The 22,106-nt window shown below is 43.2% G+C and overlaps 1 protein-coding gene across 1 annotated transcript in view; it reads left to right on the top strand.

The window, feature by feature from the left end:
* Positions 1-22,106, top strand: part of SLC17A6 (solute carrier family 17 member 6) — an 85,375-nt gene that overhangs the window by 48,616 nt on the left and 14,653 nt on the right. Inside the window, exons 6-10 of the mRNA XM_073604021.1 lie at positions 20-106; positions 6,068-6,210; positions 6,320-6,469; positions 13,461-13,593; positions 14,810-14,920. Of these exons, the coding sequence (XP_073460122.1) occupies positions 20-106; positions 6,068-6,210; positions 6,320-6,469; positions 13,461-13,593; positions 14,810-14,920 (624 nt within the window). The remainder of the gene's footprint in view (positions 1-19; positions 107-6,067; positions 6,211-6,319; positions 6,470-13,460; positions 13,594-14,809; positions 14,921-22,106) is intronic.

Here is a 22,106-nt window from a genome sequence, read left to right as displayed (position 1 = left end):
CACGTTTCGATTCCCTCAGGGTCCTACGCTGGAGCGGTGATTGCTATGCCTTTAGCCGGGATCCTAGTGCAATACACCGGGTGGTCTTCTGTATTCTATGTATACGGTAAGATTATCATCTCTCTCTATCTAAGCCCGGCCTGCGGCTTACACTGATTACAAGCAGTCTCACTCTTGCTGCTGGATTCTACATGTACTGTAGCTTACATTAAAGAGAATGCAGCAGGAGAAGTAAGACTGCCTTGATTTAAATCATAGCATCTGAAGTTACATATTTCTTGGTTAGACATTTTGGTAAAGCAACCAGCCATACCTACATGGTGTTAGAGAAGATTGTAATGACATGTATTTGTATGATGTCTTCCGCCTCTATGGTAATGTTATATATTATATGTAGTTAATAGTCAGCATACCATTTCATTGAAATGCAAAGCTCCTGATGCCCCATGCTGAGCATTCATTGATAAATATCCAACACAAATCCCCTCCCTCAAGCTCCTTGTGGTGCCCTCCCCAACTCACGTGACATCACAGTGCCCAGGGCAGCCGCCTCCCTTCTGCCCACCCCTTGTCCCAGCTCTGCAGACCAGAGAAACCATTACCAGACTAATGTCCTCCAATAAGGAGAGAGAGAACAAGATTATTCCCACAAATCACCTCCTTAATAGGGATGAGCTCAGTGTTCATGTGAGTTCGAACTGATCATTGGCTGTTCGGTGACCCCGTCCATCCAATAACGGGGCTGGGAACCCCTGGCCTATGTAAGCAAATGGGCAAGAAAAGGACCATTACCTTTGCCTAAATAGCACAGATTTATAAAACAAGCACAAGGCAAACCTTCCCTCTACATATCTTGATATCTCAGAGCCATCTGTGCCACCTTTTTTTTTTTTTTTTGGTGTGCTCAAAAATGATCTTTCTGCGTTTTTTTAATTTATTTTTTGGTTTCATAAGCTTCATAATAATTGCCGTATTTCACCTGTCAAATTCCGGCCCATGTGACCAAGGAGGATAATGATGACTCTCCAATCAGAACATGTTCCTTGGAAAAATAACACAGTCCTCGCTGCGCAACGTTTCCACTTCGGGTCAAGGTGGACACAATTAACGTTGTTCCTGGAATAAACGCGTCAACGGGTCTGCCAGAAAACCAATTAAAACCCATTCACAGTGAGACGGTTTGTACCGTGTTATTAAAGTCTTGGAAGGTGTTTTCAGAGGCTCTCGGATTGGCAGGTCTTCTGCTAAACCCCAGTCAGTGTTATGAAGGGCAAGATTTATGTTCTCACATAAAGGCGATATATATATATATATATATATATATATATGATGAGTATTGGTGCACAGTGTCCTGTGGAGAACGGTGGAATGTCTATCCCCCCTCCCCCTCTCCTACCATCACATGAGTGTGGGAGAAAGCTATGAGTCTTCTGGGAATAGATTATCTTCCCCTTGCTTAATTAACATGGTGAGAGAAATCCTGCTGATTTCTATGCTAAGATAAGGTAGTTCATTCACAGATGTGAACTGTATCATTCTACTGAAGGGCGGGATAGTTGAAGGAACCCTCACAAGCCATATAAAGCCCGGTGCTGATGTAGAACCCTCATAGTATAGAGTAGGGTTCTAGGTAAATTTTCTTTGGCTCCACTGTAATCAGAGAAGGAGGTTGATTAATTAGGGCTGCTCAGTGTTTCACAGACTGCTGCTCTGTTGCTTCCCCCTGTCTTCTAGTGCAGTGGTCTCCAAACTGCGGCCCGGGGGGCCTTTGCTGGCTTTTATCCGGCCCTGGGGCACTTTTCCTCCTACTGACCCCAACAATGGGGCATAATTCCTGCTACTGACATTAACAATGGGGCACTGTTTCTCTCGTTGATACCTACGATGGGTACTATGCCTCAAACTGACACCAATAATGGGCACTATTCCTCCACTGATACCATTGACGGGGGACTTTTACTCCCACTGACACCAATTACGGGGCACTATTCCTTCTACTGACACCAATTACGGGGCACTATCCCTTCTACTGACACCAATGATGGGGCACTATTCCTCCCACTAACACCAATGACGTTGCACTATTCCTCACATTAACACCAATGATAGGGCACTATCCCTTCCACTGACACCAATGACGGGAAACTATCCCTTCCACTGACACCAATGACGGGGAACTATCCCTTCCACTGACACCAATGACGGGGAACTATGCCTTCCACTGACACCAATGATGGGGCACTATCCTTTCCACTGACACCAATGATGGGGCACTATTCCTCCCACTGACACCAATGATAGAGCACTATTCCTTCCACTGACACCAATGATGGGGCACTGCTCCGCCTACTGATACCAATGATGGGGCACTATTCCTCCCAGTGACACCAATGATGGAACACTATTCCTCCCACTGATACCATTGATGGGGCACTATTACTCCCACTGACACTAATTAAGGGGCACTATCCCTTTCACTGACACCAATGATGGAGCACTATTCCTCCCATTGACACCAAAGATGGGCACTATTCCTCACATTGACACCAATGACGGGGCACTTTCCCTTCCAATGACACCAATGATTGGGCAATATTCCTCCCACTGACACCAATGATGGGGCACTATCCCTTCCACTGAAACCAATGATGGGGTACTATTCCTCCCACTGACACCAATGATGGGGCACTATCCCTTCTACTGACACCAATGACGGGGCACTATCTCTTCCACTGGCACCTATGATGGGGCACTATTCCCCCTTTTGACACCAAAGATGTGTTGTTTACTCCCACTGCTGCCAAGACATTTTGTATTCCCAATGGCCTTAGTCTGACCCCCTACAGTCTGCAGGACATTAAACTGGCTCTTTGGTTAGAAAGTTTAGAGACCCCTGTTCTAGAAGATTCTAGAACCATAGTCAGAGGAAGAACAGGGCACACAGCCTTAATATTTATGGGACTCCAGCCAGTCCCTGGGAAGGTGTGCCCAGCAGAGGCGGCTCTAGGCTTTGTGAGGCCTTAGGCAAAACGTACACATGAGGCCCCACGGACTGGGACGCTCCATGATGAGGCCGCTATTCCTCAGGCTGCGGGCAGTGTCTGATTTGTCCGTCAGCTCCTAAGCCACAGAGTCCCAGTGGGGGTAGGCGGAGCCGCCAGCGTCAACTTCAGTGATTGAGAACAGGCAAATTAGGAGGCCGCGAGGCCCCTGTGAGTGCGAGGCCTTAGGCGACCGCCTAATTTGCCTAATTAGAGAGCCGCCTCTGGTGCCCAGTAGGTGGTGAGAGGGCCTATAAATAATCTGAGGCCTGAGTAGCAGGGTGCAGTGTTCCTGGGTCCAGCCCTGCAGAAGGAAAGCCCTGTGCAAGACCTTAGAAGCAGCTTTTAGGAAGACACAGAGGTCCCAGCTAGGCTTGGCTTGCAAATCCGCATCTGGGGATCAAGTCGGGTCTGGGGAAGCTCACTGGAGAGAGCCAGGAGGAATTTGGTGGGAAAGAGTCCAGCTGTCCTATGGTGGTGTGAGTCTTCACCTCCCTCACTATAGGAAGAGCCTGGTGGATATCATCAGGAGGCAGCCAGTGATGATGTAAGTACATGACCCCAACGCTGAAGAGTAGTGACTCTGTGTAGCTTTTAACCCCTGGGAGGAGTACTAGTCACCATCAGCATAGAGATCCTGTGGGATATTCCTTGTTTTGTACAGTGCAGCCAGAAGTGAGGAGTCCTTAAGTTGTTCTGTTCTATAGTTTACCGAGGTATCCCATGTGCCTGATCCCTATCCCAGTTCATTGTTCTCAATGAAAATCCAAAGAGAAACTGCCAGACCACATGTGTCAAACACAAGGTCCACGAGCGAATCCAGCCCTCCAGGCCATTTCATGTGGCTCTCGCACCTTTCCTGCAGCTACAACAACCCCCTCGTCTCTGACCCATCTTGTCTCAACAGTTAGCAGCAGAGTCCTCCTCCAGACCCTGCACTTTCTGCTTCCCAGCTCTGCCCCAGCTTCTTCCCAGCAGCAGCACAAGGAGTATATTTATACAGTCCTACAGATACAACCGGCCCTTTGAGGGCAACCATATTGCTAATGAGGCCTGCAATGAAATTGAGTTTGATACCCCTGCCTTGGACTGTTCTTTGGAGTCACTGGAAGAGTCAGGAAAATGTTGTGTGCTTGGCTGTTTGTGCTCTAATAAAACCAAATTCACCAGCTGCTCTTCAAATACTAAAAAACACTTTTGCCTTTGACCTTTGACCCCAACGCCTGTTACCAAAATAGTAAAAGTTCTTCTGAATTTCGTCTATATTTTGGGAAGATTAAATCGGTCAGTTTCACTCATCCCTTCTTTGCAGTTCACTCTGAGGTCCATGCTTCGGCTCTACGTTCTCTTGTCAGTTGGGGACTAGACATGTGCAATTCGTTTCGTTCCGAATTAGTTTTTTTAACGAATTTCTCGAAATTCGCTAATGTGGAAATATCCAAATTAAGGAAAAACCCGTTTAACAACATTTTCCGAATATTCGTAAATTTGAATATTCTAAAATTTGTAAGTATGAAAAGATACATAAATTCGAAAAAAAAATCGGAAATTTGAAAATTTTTTTAGAAAATTGGAAATTAAAAAAAGGAAATCCAAACAAAATCAGAAATTCGGAAATCCAAAAAAAAAAAATCGAAAATTAAAAAAAATTTCGGAAATTTAGAAATTCGCCAAAAATCAGAAATGAAAAAAAAAAGAGAAATTCGAAAAAGATCAGAAATTCGAAAAAATGGGAAATTAGAAAAAAATCGGATATTTGGAAATTAGAAAAAAAACAGAAATTCGAAAACCCAAAATTGTGAAAATCTGATATAATATCTAACTAATAATAACTTAACTATTACGTACTATTAAATTATAGGTATTGGAATTTCCTTACAAATTTGGCTGTTAGTGAACGTAACGAAAACAAATTTATCCGAAGTTACGAGTTGTTCGATATAACGAATGCCGTATCTAAGTGAATGGAACATAATGAATTAATAATAATAAATTACAATAATAATAAAAACTTTATTATTGTTATTATTTTTTATTAATTTGTTCCATTCCATTTGTTTAGATGCGGCATTCGTTATTTTGGATAATTCATAACTTCGGATAAATTCATATTCGTTACGTTCACTAACAGCCAAATTTGAAAGGAAATTCCAATACCTATAATTTAATAGTTAGTAATGATTAAGTTATTAGTTATTTATTATTTCAGATTTTCCAATTTTTGAATTTTCGGGTTTTCAGGGTTTCGAATTTCCGATTTCGAGGGGGTGGACTACAGCAATTTGATTTATTGTAGCATGCATGGACCTAACCCTATGGATTCTAAGATAAGTTGTGGAAGGAGCAGTTGACCCAGTTGAAGGCTTTTGAGGCATCAATAGAAAGCAGGATCCAAGAGGTGATCTTCAAAGCCACCATCATGACCTCATATGAGGGAAAGGAGATTCCTTCTTTTTGTTGGGTGAGGCCCACCATGATTTATATCTATGATTTATATTCTCGTTAGGAGTGGTTTCAATGTTAGAATGAAGATCTGAGGGGAGAGTGGGCAACCCTGATGTGGTCCTTTCTGTCATGTTGGTAAGTTGGAGGAAGGATCAATTGACCCAGTTGAAGGCCTTTGAGGCATTAATAGAAAGCAGGATCCAAGAGGTGATCTTCAAAGCCATCATCATGACCTCATATGAGGCTTTGACCAACTTAGTTTATAGGCAAGAGATCTCCATGTCTAACTACACGTCAGTATTAGCCCTCAATCTCTGTGCATAATAGGTCCCTGGTCAAGGAAGAGTTAGAACTTCTGACAACGTTTTCAGGTAGAGGAAGTGCAGGGAATTATGTCTTCCCTCTATATCCAAAATTAAACCTGCCTGGAGTTTGGGTTTGAAGGGTCTCTTGGCACTGAATGTTTATGATCTACACATGGGACTTGAAAATAACTTGTGTTAGAATGTAATGGGTGAAACTGGAATTCTACTTATGAAATATGTAGTGTAGCAATATGTTGATGACTTGTGTCTTTGCAGGGAGTTTTGGAATAGTCTGGTACTTCTTCTGGATTCTGGTTTCCTATGAGAGCCCAGCGACACACCCCACCATCACGCAAGAAGAACGAACATACATTGAAGAAAGCATTGGCGAGAGCGCCAACCTTATGGGTGGACTTGAGGTAAGTGGATAAAGGTTTGGAGAGTTTGGAACTAGGCTTGCAATCACATCACATCGTCCCCACAACAACCTCAATCACTGTAATCAGCAGCTGATGTTTTATTTTCCAGAAATTCAAGACTCCTTGGAGAAAATTCTTTACCTCGATGCCTGTCTATGCAATCATAGTTGCAAATTTCTGTAGAAGTTGGACGTTTTACCTGCTGCTCATCAGCCAGCCGGCGTATTTTGAGGAGGTGTTTGGGTTTGAGATTAGCAAGGTGAGAAATTCTCAGTTGTCTATATTTCTACTCCATAAACTAGTGGTGCACCGAAATGAAAATTCCAGTGCGGAAACCAAAAATTCAGGATGCACTTTGGCCAAAAACCAAAAACCGAAATGGACAATTTTTAATTTTAACCACTTAAGGACCGAGCCACCTTTTGAGATTTGGTGTTTACAAGTTAAAATCCATTTTTGTTTTTTTTTTGAGGAAAAATTACTTAGAACCCCCAAAAATTATATATAAATTTTTTCAGACACACTAGAGAATAAAATGGCGGTCATTGCAATACTTTATGTCACAGCGTATTTGCGCAGCGGCCTCACAAGCGCAATTTTTTTTTTTTAAATACACTTTTTTTAATTAAAAAATAAGACAACGGTAAAGTTAGCCCAATTTTTTTCTATATTGTGAAAATAATGTTACGCCGAGTAAATTGATACCCAACATGTCACGCTTCAAAAATGCGCCCGCTTGTGGAATGGCGACAAACTTTGACCCCTAAAAATCTCCATAGGCCACGTTTAAAAATTTCTACAGGCTACATGTTTAGAGTTACAGAGGAGGTCTAGGGCTAGAATTATTGCTCTCGCGCTAAAGATCGCGTCGATACCTCACATGTGTGGTTTGCGGGACGGGGTGCTTTAAATTAATTTTTTTTTTTTTTTCTTATTTATTTTACTTTTTATTTTTAAAAAACAAAAATATGGATCACTTTTATTCCTATTACAATGAATGTAAACATCCCTTGTAATAGACAAAAAGCAATACTTCAGATCTCACATTTACACTAAAATGCAATTAAAAAAAAAAATAAAAAAAATTTAACCACTTGCCCACTGGGCACTTAAACCCCCTTCCTAACCAGACCAATTTTCAGCTTTCGGTGCTCTCACACTTTGAATGACAATTACTCAGTCATACAACACTGTACCCATATGAAATTTATGTCCTTTTTTTCACACAAATAGAGCTTTTTTTTGGTGGTATTTAATCACCGTTGGGTTTTTTATTTTTTGCGCTATAAAAGAAAAAAGACTGAAAATTTGGTAAAAAAATGAATTTTTCTTTGTTTCTGTTATAAAATTTAGCAAATTAGTAATTTTTCTTTGGAAATTTTGGCCAAAATTTATACTGCTACATATCTTTGGTAAAAATAAGTACAACTTGGTGTATTTTATTTGGTCTTTGTGAATGTTAGAAAGTCCAAAAGCTATGGTGCGAATATCTGAAAATTGATCACAACTGAAGTACTGACGGCCTATCTAATTTCTTGAGACCCTAACATGCCAGAAAAGTACAAATACCCCCCAAATGACCCCTATTTGGAAAGAAGACATTCCAAGGTATTTGAAAAGATGCATGGTGAGTTTTTTTGAAATTGTCATCTTTTCCCACAATTCTTTGCAAAATCAAGATTTTTTTTTTCTTTTTTTTTTTCACAAAATTGTCATATTAGAAGGTTATTTCTCACACACAGCATATGCATACCACAAATTACACCCCAAAACACATTCTGCTATTACTCCCGAGTATGGCGATACCACATATGTGAGACTTTTACACAGCGTGGCCACATACAGAGGCCCAACATGCACGGAGCACCTCCAGGCGTTCTGGAGCACCCAGGCCAATTCTTGTATTTCTCTCCTACATGTAAAAATAATCATTTATTTGCTAGAAAATTACATAGAACCCCAAAACATTATATATATATATTTTTTAGCAAAGACCCTAGAGAATACAATGGCGGTTGTTGCAACTTTTTATCTCACACGGTATTTGCGCAGCAATTTTTCGAACGCGTTTTTTGGGGAAAAAAAACAGTTTTGTGCTTTAAAAAAAAACAAAACAGTAAAGTTAGCCCAATGTTTTTGCATAATGTGAAAGATGAAGTTACGCCGAGTAAATAGATACCTAACATGTCACCCTTCAAAATTGCACACTCTCGTGGAATGGCGCCAAACGTCGCTACTTAAAAATCTCCATAGGTGACACTTTAAAATTTTTTACTGGTTACATGTTTTGAGTTACAGAGGAGGTCTAGAGCCAAAATTATTGCTCTCACTCCAACGTTCGCAGCGATACCTCACATGTGTGGTTGGAACACCGTTTTCATATGTGGGCGGGACTTACGTATGTGTTCGCTTCTGCATGCGAGCACACGGACAGGGGCGCTTTAAAATTTTTTTTTTTTTTTTTTATTGTTTATTTTACTTTATTTATTTTAGTTTGACACTTTTTTCCCCCCAAAAAAATTTTTGATCACTTTTATTTCTATTACAAGGAATGTAAACATCCTTGTAATAGGAATATGGCATGACAGGTCCTCTTTACAGTGAGATATGGGGTCAATAAGACCCCACATCTCACCTCTAGGCTGGGAAGCCTGAAAAAAAAACAAAAAAAAAAAAAACGATCTTGGCTTCGATCTAGCGGTGAGTCGGTAGAAGCACCGGAGGGTGGCGGGAAGGGGGGGTCGTCCCCTCTCGCCTCCCATAAAAACGACCAAGCAGTGGAACAGCCGCTATGATCATTCTTATGGTGTAGGAAATTGCCGGCTGAAAAAGCTGATATCTGAATGATGCCTGTAGCTGCACCCATCATTCAGATATCCCCGCACAAAGTCAAGGACGTCATATGACTGTGGGCGGGAACTGGTTAAAAATTGCAGGGTATATTGCAGAATATTGCAGGGTATATTGCAGAGTATTGCAGGGTATTATGCAGAGTATTGCAGAGTATTGCAGGGTATTATGCAGAGTATTGCAGAGTATTGCAGGGTATTATGCAGAGTATTGCAGAGTATTGCAGGGTATTATGCAGAGTATTGCAGGGTATTATGCAGAGTATTGCGGGGTATTATGCAGAGTATTATGCAGAGTATTGCAGGGTATTATGCAGAGTATTATGCAGAGTATTATGCAGAGTATTATGCAGAGTATTGCAGGCTATTATGCAGAGTATTATGCAGAGTATTATGCAGAGTATTGCAGGCTATTATGCAGAGTATTATGCAGAGTATTATGCAGAGTATTATGCAGAGTATTGCAGGCTATTATGCAGAGTATTATGCAGAGTATTATGCAGAGTATTGCAGGCTATTATGCAGAGTATTGCAGGCTATTATGCAGAGTATTATGCAGAGTATTGCGGGGTATTATGCAGAGTATTGCGGGGTATTATGCAGAGTATTATGCAGAGTATTGCAGGCTATTATGCAGAGTATTGCAGGCTATTATGCAGAGTATTATGCAGAGTATTGCGGGGTATTATGCAGAGTATTGCAGGGTATTATGCAGAGTATTGCGGGGTATTATGCAGAGTATTGCAGGGTATTATGCAGAGTATTATGCAGAGTATTATGCAGAGTATTATGCAGAGTATTGCAGGCTATTATGCAGAGTATTGCGGGGTATTATGCAGAGTATTGCAGGGTATTATGCAGAGTATTGCAGGGTATTATGCAGAGTATTGCGGGGTATTATGCAGAGTATTGCAGGGTATTATGCAGAGTATTGCGGGGTATTATGCAGAGTATTGCAGGCTATTATGCAGAGTATTGCGGGGTATTATGCAGAGTATTGCAGGGTATTATGCAGAGTATTGCGGGGTATTATGCAGAGTATTGCAGGGTATTATGCAGAGTATTGCAGGGTATTATGCAGAGTATTGCGGGGTATTATGCAGAGTATTGCAGGGTATTATGCAGAGTATTGCAGGGTATTATGCAGAGTATTATGCAGAGTATTATGCAGAGTATTGCAGGCTATTATGCAGAGTATTGCAGGCTATTATGCAGAGTATTATGCAGAGTATTATGCAGAGTATTGCGGGGTATTATGCAGAGTATTATGCAGAGTATTGCAGGCTATTATGCAGAGTATTGCAGGCTATTATGCAGAGTATTGCAGGCTATTATGCAGAGTATTATGCAGAGTATTGCGGGGTATTATGTAGAGTATTGCAGGGTATTATGCAGAGTATTGCGGGGTATTATGCAGAGTATTGCAGGGTATTATGCAGAGTATTATGCAGAGTATTATGCAGAGTATTATGCAGAGTATTGCAGGCTATTATGCAGAGTATTGCGGGGTATTATGCAGAGTATTGCAGGGTATTATGCAGAGTATTGCAGGGTATTATGCAGAGTATTGCGGGGTATTATGCAGAGTATTGCAGGGTATTATGCAGAGTATTGCAGGGTATTATGCAGAGTATTGCAGGGTATTATGCAGAGTATTGCAGGGTATTATGCAGAGTATTGCAGGGTATTATGCAGAGTATTGCGGGGTATTATGCAGAGTATTGCAGGGTATTATGCAGAGTATTGCGGGGTATTATGCAGAGTATTGCGGGGTATTATGCAGAGTATTGCGGGGTATTATGCAGAGTATAATGCAGAGTATTGCAGGGATGGCTGAGCATGGAGGGATGGATGGATGTGACAGCAATTGTCACTGAGCACCGCTGTGGGCACTACACATGCAGCCCACAGCGGTGCTGCCATCCGATCCCTCCCCCTCTCCCCTCACACTGTACCGATCGGTACACAGAGGGGAGGGAGGTACCGGCGTCATGACATGACGCCGGTCTGTTGACATGTGATCGCTCCATCATTTGACGGAGCGATCACATGGTAAACGGCCGCGATTAGCGGCCGTTTACCGTGATCTGTGATGCGCCGGGTCCTGTGGACCCGGCGGTCACGGAAGTTCTCGGGTGCGCGCCCCAGGGGGCGCGCGAGAGCAGTATTCTGGGAGGACGTCCCACGGACGTCCACCCAGAACTAGCCGACCGCGCTGCAGCCGTCTTTCGACTATGGCCCGGTCGGCAAGTGGTTAATGTTATTTTTTTTTTGTTTTACAAAAAAAATCCCCTTTAAGACCATTGGGCGGAAGTGATGTTTGACGATGTGTGCAGCAGTCTCTTTGCTGCCCGGGACTTCCTTCCTCATTGGCTGAGAAAGCAGTGCTGCGCCATTGGCTCCTGCTGCTGTCAATAAAAGTCAGTCAGCCAATGATGACGGGGATGAAGGGGATGGGGCCGGGCCGCGGCTCCGTGTCTGAATGGACACAAGCAGCTGTGGCTCGGCTCGGGTGCCCCCATAGCACGCTGCTTGCTGTGGGGGGCACTCGATAGGAGGGAGGGGCCAGGAGTGCCTAAGAGGGACCCGAGGAGGATCTGGGCTGCTCTGTGCAAATCTATTACACAGAGCAGGTATGTATGACATGTTTGTTATTTTTAATTAAAAAAAAACAAAAAAACGAGACTTTACAATCACCTTAATTAATGTGGCTGGCATTTTTGCATTGAAGTCAATGGGACGCAATTTTTGCATTAAAGTCAACAGGGGTGTTTTTGCATTAGTCAATTGGACATGATTTTTACATTAAAGTCAATGGGACATGATTTTGCATTGAAGTCAATTGGGGGGGCGTTTTGCATTGAAGTCAATGGGATGTGATTTTTGCATTGAAGTCAATAGGACACATTTTTACATTGACGTCAATGGGATGCGATTTTGCATTATAGTCAATGGGATGCAATTTTGCAGCAAAGTCAATGGGGGGGGGGGGCGTTTTGCATTGAAGTCAATGGAATGTGATTTTGCATTGAAGTCAGCGGGATGTGATTTTTGCATTAAAGCCAATGGGACATGATTTTGCATTGAAGTCAATTGGGGGGGGCGTTTTGCATTGAAGTCAATGGGATGCATTTTTGCATTGACGTCAACGGGATGCGATTTTGCATTATAGTCAATGGGATGCAATTTTGCATTGAAGTCAATGGGATGCAGCATGCCCATTATCAGCACCTTTTTTTTTTTTTTTTTACTATCGGCAAAATGTCAATAACCTTATTTTCGCCCAATAATTTTTGGCGGCCGATATATTGGTGCATCCCTACCATAAATCTATATGGGAGATTCTGTACCTACTAGACATGTGCAATTTGTTTGGTTCCGAATGTTTTCTAACGAATTAACGAAAACCCGTTTAACAAATTTTTTAGAGTATTCTTCCTAAATTCCTAAATTCGAAAATTCAGAAATTCAGAAATGCCGAAAAACCCCCAAAAATTCAGAAAACCTGAAAATCTGAAATAATAACTTCTAACTAATAATAACATAACTATTACTAACTATTTTCCTTTCAAACTTGGCTGTTAGTGAACGTAACGCATACGAATTTATCCGAAGTTATAAATGATCCAAAATAGCGAATGCCGCATATAAACGAATGGAACGTAACATAATAATAATAAATACCAATAATAATAATAAAAACGTATTATTATTAATTTGTTCCATTCCATTCGTTTAGATGCGGCATTCGTTATTTTGGATAATTCGTAACTTTGGATAAATTTGTATTTGTTACGTTCACTAACAGCCAAATTTGAAAGGAAATTCCAATACCTAGAATTTAATAGTTAGTTATTATTAATTAGTTATTCTTTCAAATTTTTGGATTTTCTTTCTTAGATTTTCGAATTTTCAATTTCCGAATTTTCAAATTTGCGAAGTTTTAAATTTATGAATCTAAGAATTTTTGAATTTACGAATTTTCAAATTGCGATCATAATGAATGATCTGAAAAACAAAACAAAAAAAAACAACCCAAAACGAATGAAACGAAAACGAACACATTTTGTCGGCAGTGCCCATGTCTAGCACTGTGACTGCGCTGTCACCATCAGCTTCTAAACACACAGAGAAGATCAGGAGCTGGTAGGAGGGGCTCTCAATTACATCATCACTGTGACAGCCAATCACAGTGATCACATGATCAGTCTATACCCCTCTGGTATCATCAACTCTTAAAGGGCCGGTGGCGGCCGGCAGCAAGGGGTTTAATTATGGTATTCATTTATTGATTTAATAATAAATACAGAGATACATTCATTCGTGTTTTTATTACCTGCCTGGAGATCGATGGCAGAAAATAAAGCTGTATAATAAGTTCTCCTCTCAATCACTTGTCAGGTGGGGATGTTGTCTGCCGTGCCGCATCTGGTCATGACAATTATTGTGCCTATCGGAGGACAGATAGCCGACTATCTGAGGAGCAGAAATATTCTGTCCACGACGACGGTCCGAAAGATCATGAACTGCGGAGGTCAGTGACACGCCCTGAGGACTTAAAAGGGTCATTCTGCCCAAAACTGATATGACTGATAAGAGTGATATGAGTGATATGACTGATATGAGTGATATAACTGATATGACTGATATGACTGATGTGAGTGATATGACTGATGTGAGTGATATGACTGATATGACTGATATGACTAAGCCAATGCCTTGCAATTAGCAGCATATATGACCAAAAGTATGTGGACACCCCTCCAAATGACGGTGTTCATATGCATTCAGTGAAGGCTACTGGTAATGCTACAGCATAAAATTGCATTCTTACAACCTTGTGGTAACAGTTTGTTGAAGGCCTTTTTCTATTCCAGCATGATGGTGCCCCGTGTACATAAAGACATGGCTTGACCAGTTTGGTGTGGAGTAACTGGAGTGTCCTGTACAGAGCCCTGACCTCCACCCTACTGAACACCTTTGGGGTGAATTGGAATGAGCCAGGTCGTCTCAACCAACATCTCCATAAAGATATGGTTTAATGAGTTTGGTGTGAAGGAACTTGGGTGGCCTTCCAGGCCCAACCTCAACCCTAATGAACACCTATGGAATGAACTGGAATGAGCCAGGTGTTCTCATCCAACGTATCCATATAGTCATGATTTGATGAGTTTGGTCTAGAGGATCTCTAGTGGCCTTCAAGACCTTGACCTCAAACCCACTAAACACCCTTGGGGTGAACTGGAACAAACCAGATCTTTTCAGCCAACATCTTCATAAAGACATGATTTGATGCTTTTGGTGTGGAGGATCTCAAGTAGCCTTGAAGCCTTGACCTCAACCTTAGTAAACACCTTTGGGATGACTTGGAATGTTGACTGTGAACCAGCTCTTCTCGTACATCAGTAGCCCCACAGACACCCCAAACTCTTGTGGAAAGTCTTCCCAAAAGAGTGGAGGCTCTTAAGGCCACAAATGGTGGACAGCTCCATAGTCATGCTCACGATTTTGGAATGGGATGTTCAACAACCTTATAGTTGTGATGGTCAAGGGTCCACAAACTTTTTGTCATATAGTTTAGTTTTATTATGCAAATAGTTGCAGCTTCTGTTCTCCAGCAAGGAGATATTGATGACTTCAGAGATCAATTTGCCTGGCTTTTCAGTCTTCTGAAGTAGTTGTATTGCTACTAGACGACTAAACTCTTTCCTAAATGCCAACATTGACTTATTTCCTACCCTGTGTTCCAGGTTTTGGGATGGAGGCAACCCTTCTTCTGGTGGTCGGCTATTCGCACAGTAAGGGTGTAGCCATATCCTTCCTGGTCCTTGCTGTAGGCTTCAGCGGATTTGCCATCTCTGGTAATTAAAATATTTTCTTTTCTTTTTACTTGCATCATGTAATATTTACTGAAAAATTTATGAAGAGCGGAGATGAACAGAGTGATTGAGATGGAGATATTATTAAAAAAAAAGTTGGGGAAGAGAGAGCATGTGTACACGGAAGACAGGTGGGTAAGGCAGATTGAAGAAGAAGATGAGTTTCTCCTACTGTGTATGTAAAGCCAAATCCTTTTTTTTTTTTTTTTGGATGTTAGAGATTTGGATGGAATTAGAACTCCTGTCAGGTTTTCAATGTTTTATGTGCCCCTGCTGAATAAATACAATTCTAGCGTTCCACCAGTACAGGAGGTAAGGAGAAATTTTCCAATGGGGCCAACGGCTCTGGGGACAACTAAGAGGGGAATTTTGCTTTCTTCCTGTTGTGTCTCCTGGACAATCAGTTGGGAAAAGTTTTTCCAACATGACAAAGACATCCCAAAAATAATCTGTAGGGACAAGTAATGGAAAGGCAGACTCTACTTGGTAGTCCAAACAAATAGGATTTTGACTCTATTAAAACAGATTGGTGCATTCCACCTATGTATATGATGCATTTCCAAAGGGTCAAATAGGGCCTTCTTTACCAGGCTTGGCACATATTGTTGAGGATGGAGATTGGACTTGTGAAATACGTAGTGGAGCAAACACATTTGATAGGGGAAGACCAGGGGCATTTTATGAAAGCAGTGCGCCTGTGTGCAAGAACATACTTTGGGCCCTTCTGCTGGGAGAAAAACAAAGTGGGGCGCGTGTGGAAAAAATTGGGTTTGGTTTTCTGTAGCTTTCGGTGATTTTAGGAAATGCTTGCTGGTCACATAGTAAAGTAAAGATGTCTGGCGGTTGTGGGGTTTTTGGCTCCCTCTTGGCACTTTCCCAACTGTGACTTTAGGAACATGCACCCACACAGATGTCAGTGATGAATGAACACAGGAGCGATCGGCACTGAGTGTTCAATGTGTTCATTCAGGAAGGCCAACTCTCCCTTCCCCCACTCTCCATGCTGAAACTGGTCTTCCACCCCAGCACAGTGGCGGCCGGTGGAATTTTTTTGGGGGGGCGGCAAACAATATGCCAGCCCCCTCCCCAGTCAGTCGGTTGCACTTACCCCATCACCGGCGGCGGCAGCCTCCCGTTCTCTTGCTCTTCACGGGTCATCACAGCGGCGGCTTCCTTTTCCTCCCTCCTCCTCAGCAGCCACGGGAGTCTTCTCTTTTCGCCCAATCAGAAAATGGGTCTCACACCCGCTTCTGATTGGCCGGATTGAGGATCAGTGTTTCAACAGCGAATATTCATTCGCCGTTGTAACACACCTGGGTGGGCTCTGAGCACATTCTCTGCACCCCGAGCCCACCCTATTTTGTAGCCTATTAGAGCCTCTGGCTCTAATCAGGTGCTTAAAAAGAAAAAGCCTGGCCGCTGTAATTCATGCGCCCGGTGCCCTGAAAAGGGCAGGAAGCATGAATGGGGGTGGCCGCGGTAGCCGTGGATAGATTTATGCTATGCATGAATCTATCCATTGGTGGCGTGGAGAGAGGGGGCAGCACCCGGGGCGCCCCTAATGGACGGGCCGCCACTGCCCCAGCAGCAGCTGCAGGTGGCGGGAGGGTGAAGAGGGGAAGCCGACCGGCAGCACTGCAGGAAGGGGGCACTGGGGGATTGGTGAGGGGTATTCCAGTATGAGGGGGTATGAGGATGAGGGGGTCAGAGCAGCGGGAGGGGGATCTATTTTTTACAGTTAAATTCCCCTATGGCTCCACTGCAGCACCCGAAGCTGGTGGGAGGGGAGAAGAGGAGAAATCAGCAGCTGCAGGGGAGCCACAGGGTATTGTTGCTGCAGGGGGAACTGGCAGTGCTGCGGGGGGTGTGTGTGTGAAATGATTGGATTACTCCCGGTGTGCAGTATATGACAGGGCACAGTGGGCCACCCTTCCTTCGGGGGACCATATGCCCTGCACACAGTTGCACACCGGATGTTACGACACCGGAAAGGAGCGCGCCCTAGGGAACACCCACCTTGATTGAAAGAAAAAAAAATCCAATACATGAAAGGAGCACGCAAAGGATAGTTAGGCTGGGGAGGAAAAGGCTAGATGCTGCCAGATGTCCTCCAGCCAGGAAATGAGGCGGAGCTCTATCTGACTTGCTGCAGCTTCTAATGTATATTATGAGAAGCTCACAGTGTGCAGTGAAATCAGAGGAAGCCATTTCAGTCCAGCAGAGGAGCATCTACAACTGTGCAAGACTGAAGGGAGGATTTAATGATAACATTGTTACATAGTTAGTCAGGTCGAAAAAAGACACAAGTCCATCTAGTTCAACCAAAGAAAAAAAAAATACAATCCCATATACACAGAATCCTATACCCACCGTTGATCTAGAGCAGGGATCCCCAAACTGTGGCCCTCCAGCTGTTGCGGAACTACACGTCCCATGAGTCCTTGTAAATCTCTGACATTCACAGACATGACTAGCCATGATGGGAATTGTAGTTCCTGAACAACTGGAGGGCCGTAGTTTGGAGACCCCTGCTCTAGAGGAAGGCGAAAAACCCCATCAGAGCATGCTTCAATTTGCTACAGCAGGGTAAAAAAATTCCTTCCTGAGAGGTAATCGGATTTACCTATAAATGTCAGTAACCCCTTATATTCTGTACAATTAGGAAAGAATCCAGACCTTTCTTAAAAAAATCTATTTAGCTGGCCAGAACCACCTCTGGGGGGAGTCTATTCCACATTTTCACGGCTCTTACTGTGAAGAAACCTTTCCGTATTTGGAGATGAAATCACTATATGGACCACTTATGTATTTATACATGGTGATCATATCCCCCCTTAATGTCCTTTTCTCAAGAGGGAATAAATTCAGTTCCTCTAATCTTTCCTCATAGCTGAGCTCCTCCATGCCTCTTATCAGTTTATTTGCCCTTCTCTGCACTTTCTCCAATTCCCCGATATCCTTTTTGAGAACTGGTGCCCAAAACTGAACTGCATATTCCAGATGAGGTCTTACTAATGATTTGTACAGATGATCTCTCTCTCTCTGGAGTCCATACCTCTCCTAATACAAGAAAGGACTTTGCTCGCTTTGGAAACCGCAGCTTGGCATTACGTGTTATTACTGAGCTTATGATCTACCAAAACCCCCCCCCCCAGATCCTTCTCCACCATTGATTCCCCCAGTTGTTCTCCCCCTAGTATGTATGATGCATGCATATTCTCAGCCCCCAAGTGCAGAACTTTACATTTATCAACATTAAACCTCATTTGCCACTTAGTTGCCCAATTAGACAACTATAAGGATCTGCCGGTACATTAGAACACCCTATGGAATTTTGATCCTCCCTAGAGATCTCCTTGGAGCTTAGAAGACAGGAGGTTCAGTTGGAAACATCGGGAATCTGGGGTTTAGTACCAAGGGAAGTGACATTTTTCTTTGCAATGCTTCTAAAAATAGTTCAGCAGAACCTGTACAGTGTGTATGATGGAACACCTGGGATCAGTATGAAGTTTTTAGATCCTTCCATCTCTCTATCAAAGTAGGTGAGGTCGAAAAAAGACACAAGTCCATCAAGTCCAACCTATCAAATCTATTGTGCCGCTCTGGGTAAATGAACTTGTTTCCACAAAGAAATATATTTGTAGATAGATTTAATCAATTTACAAAGAGTTTCTGATGATCTTTTTTTTTTGATGACTTTTGCTAACATCCTCCTAAACTTTGGTTAATATGGAACTAAACTGCATCTGAGCACCACAAACTGAAAATGCTATTTAATTCATTTTTAATAATCGACACAAACTCCCCCCACCCAATAACGTCTCCATACTTTATTTTGTTGGGAAATCACTTTGAAAAAGGCTCCCCTAGCGTTTCTGGCAGTGGCCATCTTGAGTAAGGGCAGATGGTTCATGTAGCACATAGGTGCTCAACCTGCGGCCCACCATCTGTTGCAGAACTACAACTCCCATGAGGCATTGCAAGGCTGACAAGCCTGACTCCCAACGTTTCGCAACAGCTGGAGGGCAACAGGTTTGGCACCCATGATGTAGCATTTACTACCTAGAAACCATCTGCCCTTAGCTCAGGCATGCAGAAAGAAGGGTGTGCTTAGCAGAGAAAGCCCCTCCTCCATAGATGTCTCCAGGGATGTATGACATCGTTTAGAATAAAAGAGCTAAATCTCCTGCACTCAAGTGTGGTGGTCTAGTCCTGGGTGGACTCTTCTTGTTCCGGATCTCCTAGGTCCATCCTCATGACTTCAAATCTCAGGTGTTCACCTCACCTTGCTGCCCTCCTCAGACTGGGCTAGTCCAAAAACACTACAAATTAAACAACAGAGAGAGGGCGCACCAACCAAGTGCATTATCATAAAACGCCATTTATTAGAAATATGATTATACTCACAGGCCAACAGAAGTGAAAAGTTCATCACAAATATCTGAATATAGGACAGCCAGAACCACTATGCATGCCTTTTGTACACTAGGAAGGTACCACATGGGCCTACCGATATTAATGTGTTTCAAGGGGGGTCCCTTCTTCATCAGAGCTAGGTCTGATGAAGAGGGGGCCCTCCTAGAAACATGTATAGCAATGTACAGAGGGTTCATCCAGTATTTTTAGCATCTGTAGACCAGCGTGGCATCTTCCCAGTGTACAGCCTTTATTTGGATAACATGATATACAGTATCTCACAAAAGTGAGTACACCCCTCACATTTTTGTGAATATAGATTATATCTTTTCATGTGACAACACTGAAGAAATGACACTTTGCTACAATGTAAAGTAGTGAGTGTACAGCTTGTATAACAGTGTAAATTTGCTGTCCACTCAAAATAACTCAACACACAGACATTAATGTCTAAACCACTGGCAACAAAAGTGAGTACACCCCTAAGTGAAAATGTCCAAATTGGGCCCAAAGTGTCAATATTTTGTGTGGCCACCATTATTTTCCAGCACTGCCTTAACCCTCTTGGGTATGGAGATCACCAGAGCTTCACAGGTTACCACTGGAGTCCTCTTCCACTCCAAATTGGGCCCAATTAGCCATTTTCCCTCCCCGGTGTCATGTGACTCGTTAGTGTTACAAGGTCTCAGGTGTGAATGGGGAGCAGGTGTGTTAAATTTGGTGTTATCGCTCTCACTCTCTCATACTGGTCACTGGAAGTTCAACATGGCACCTCATGGCGAAGAACTCTCTGAGGATCTGAAAAAAAAAATTGGCGCTCTACATAAAGATGGCCTAGGCTATAAGAAGATTGCCAAGACCCTGAAACTGAGCTGCAGCACGGTGGCCAAGACCATACAGCGGTATAACAGGACAGGTTCCACTCAGAACAGGCCTCGCCATGGTCCACCAAAGAAGTTGAGGTCACGTGCTCAGTGTCATATCCAGAGGTTGTCTTTGGGAAATAGACGTATGAGTGCTGCCAGCATTGCTGCAGTGGTTGAAGGGGTGGGGGGGTCAGCCTGTCAGTGCTCAGACCATACGCCGCACACTGCATCAAATTGGTCTGCATGGCTGTGGTCCCAGAAGGAAGCCTCTTCTAAAGATGATGCACAAGAAAGCCCGCAAACAGTTTGCTGAAGACAAGCAGACTAAGGACATGGATTACTGGAACCATGTCCTGTGGTCTGATGAGACCAAGATAAACATATTTGGTTCAGATGGTGACAAGCGTGTGTGGTGACAACCAGGTGAGGAGGACAAAGCCAAGTGTGTCTTGTCTACAGTCAAGCATGGTGGTGGGAGTGTCATGGTCTGGGGCTGCATGAGTGCTGCCGGCACTGGGGAGCTACAGTTTATTGAGGGAACCATGAATGTCAACATGTAATGTGACATACTGAAGAAGAGCATGATCCCCTCCCTTCAGAGACTGGGCCGCTGGGCAGTCTTCCAACATGATAACGACCCCAAACACCTCCAAGATGACCACTGCCTTGCTATAGAAGCTGAGGGTAAAGGTGATGGACTGGCCAAGCATGTCTCCAGACCTAAACCCTATTGAGCATCTGTGGGACATCCTCAAATGGAAGGTGGAGGAGCGCAAGGTCTCTAACATCCACCAGCTCTGTGATGTCATCATGGAGGAGTGGAAGAGGACTCCAGTGACAACCTGTGAAGTTCTGGTGAATTCCATGCCCAAGAGGGTTAAGGCAGTGCTGGAAAATAATGGTGGCCACACAAAATATTGACACTTTGGGCTCCAAAGACATGCTGGTAGGTTAATTGGCTTCTGTCCAAAATTGGCCCTAATATATGAATGTGAGTTTGGGGACCTTGGATTGTGGGCTCCTTGAGGGTAGGGATAGTGAGTGTGCGATGTATGTGTGGAGCGATGCATAAAATTGACGGTGCTATATGGGTACCTTAAATAAATAGGGATAATTGTAGACACGCACACTCACTCAGGTTGAACTGGATGGACTGGTGTCTTTATTCAACCTTACTAACTATATAACTATGTAATTTGGACATTTTCACTTAGGGGTGTACTCACTTTTGTTGCCAGCGGTTTAGACATTAATGGCTGTGTGTTGAGTTAGTCAGTGTTGTCACATGAAAAGATAGAAGAAATTATATACAAAAATGTGAACGGGTGTACTTACTTTTGAGAGATACTGTATCTATTTACTAATACTAGCAGCATAAGACTAAAAAATACTTCACGTTGACTGAGAGAGTTTAGTTCCACTTTAAAAAAGGAAAGATTAAAAAAAATAAAAAAATACAAATAAAAATGAATGTATCCTTTGTGCCTATTGGTGTCACTAGGGTTGGTGTCACCTGATGCGGTAAAATATAGTGTCACCCCCCCCCCCCCCCCCCCGCATCGGGCTCTCTCCTGTCTAACCTGTCATGGTGCCCTTCAGGTCACTGCCAGCGTGCCGATCCATGCGCTGTCACAGATGGGGGTGACACCATAACGGGTTGGATATCACTTCCTACTTGATGGTGTCACCCCCTCTGGCGGGTGTCACTCAGGTGCGGTTTGCACCCCCCCCCCCTGCACCCTTATGGTGAAGTCCACTGTGCCCCCTTCCCCTAACTAAACCCTCCCCCTCCACAGATCCATACTTACCTCAATCTCAGGGCCTCTGGTGTTTGTTTACATCCAGTGTTGGAAGACTTCACTGTCCTGCACACATCTGCGCATTGC

The sequence above is a fragment of the Aquarana catesbeiana genome, linkage group LG11 (assembly GCF_042186555.1).
Source record: "Aquarana catesbeiana isolate 2022-GZ linkage group LG11, ASM4218655v1, whole genome shotgun sequence".
NCBI lineage: Eukaryota > Metazoa > Chordata > Amphibia > Anura > Ranidae > Aquarana > Aquarana catesbeiana.
The sequence above is the reverse complement of the archived record's forward strand: the minus strand, read 5'-3'. Positions and strand labels throughout refer to the sequence as shown.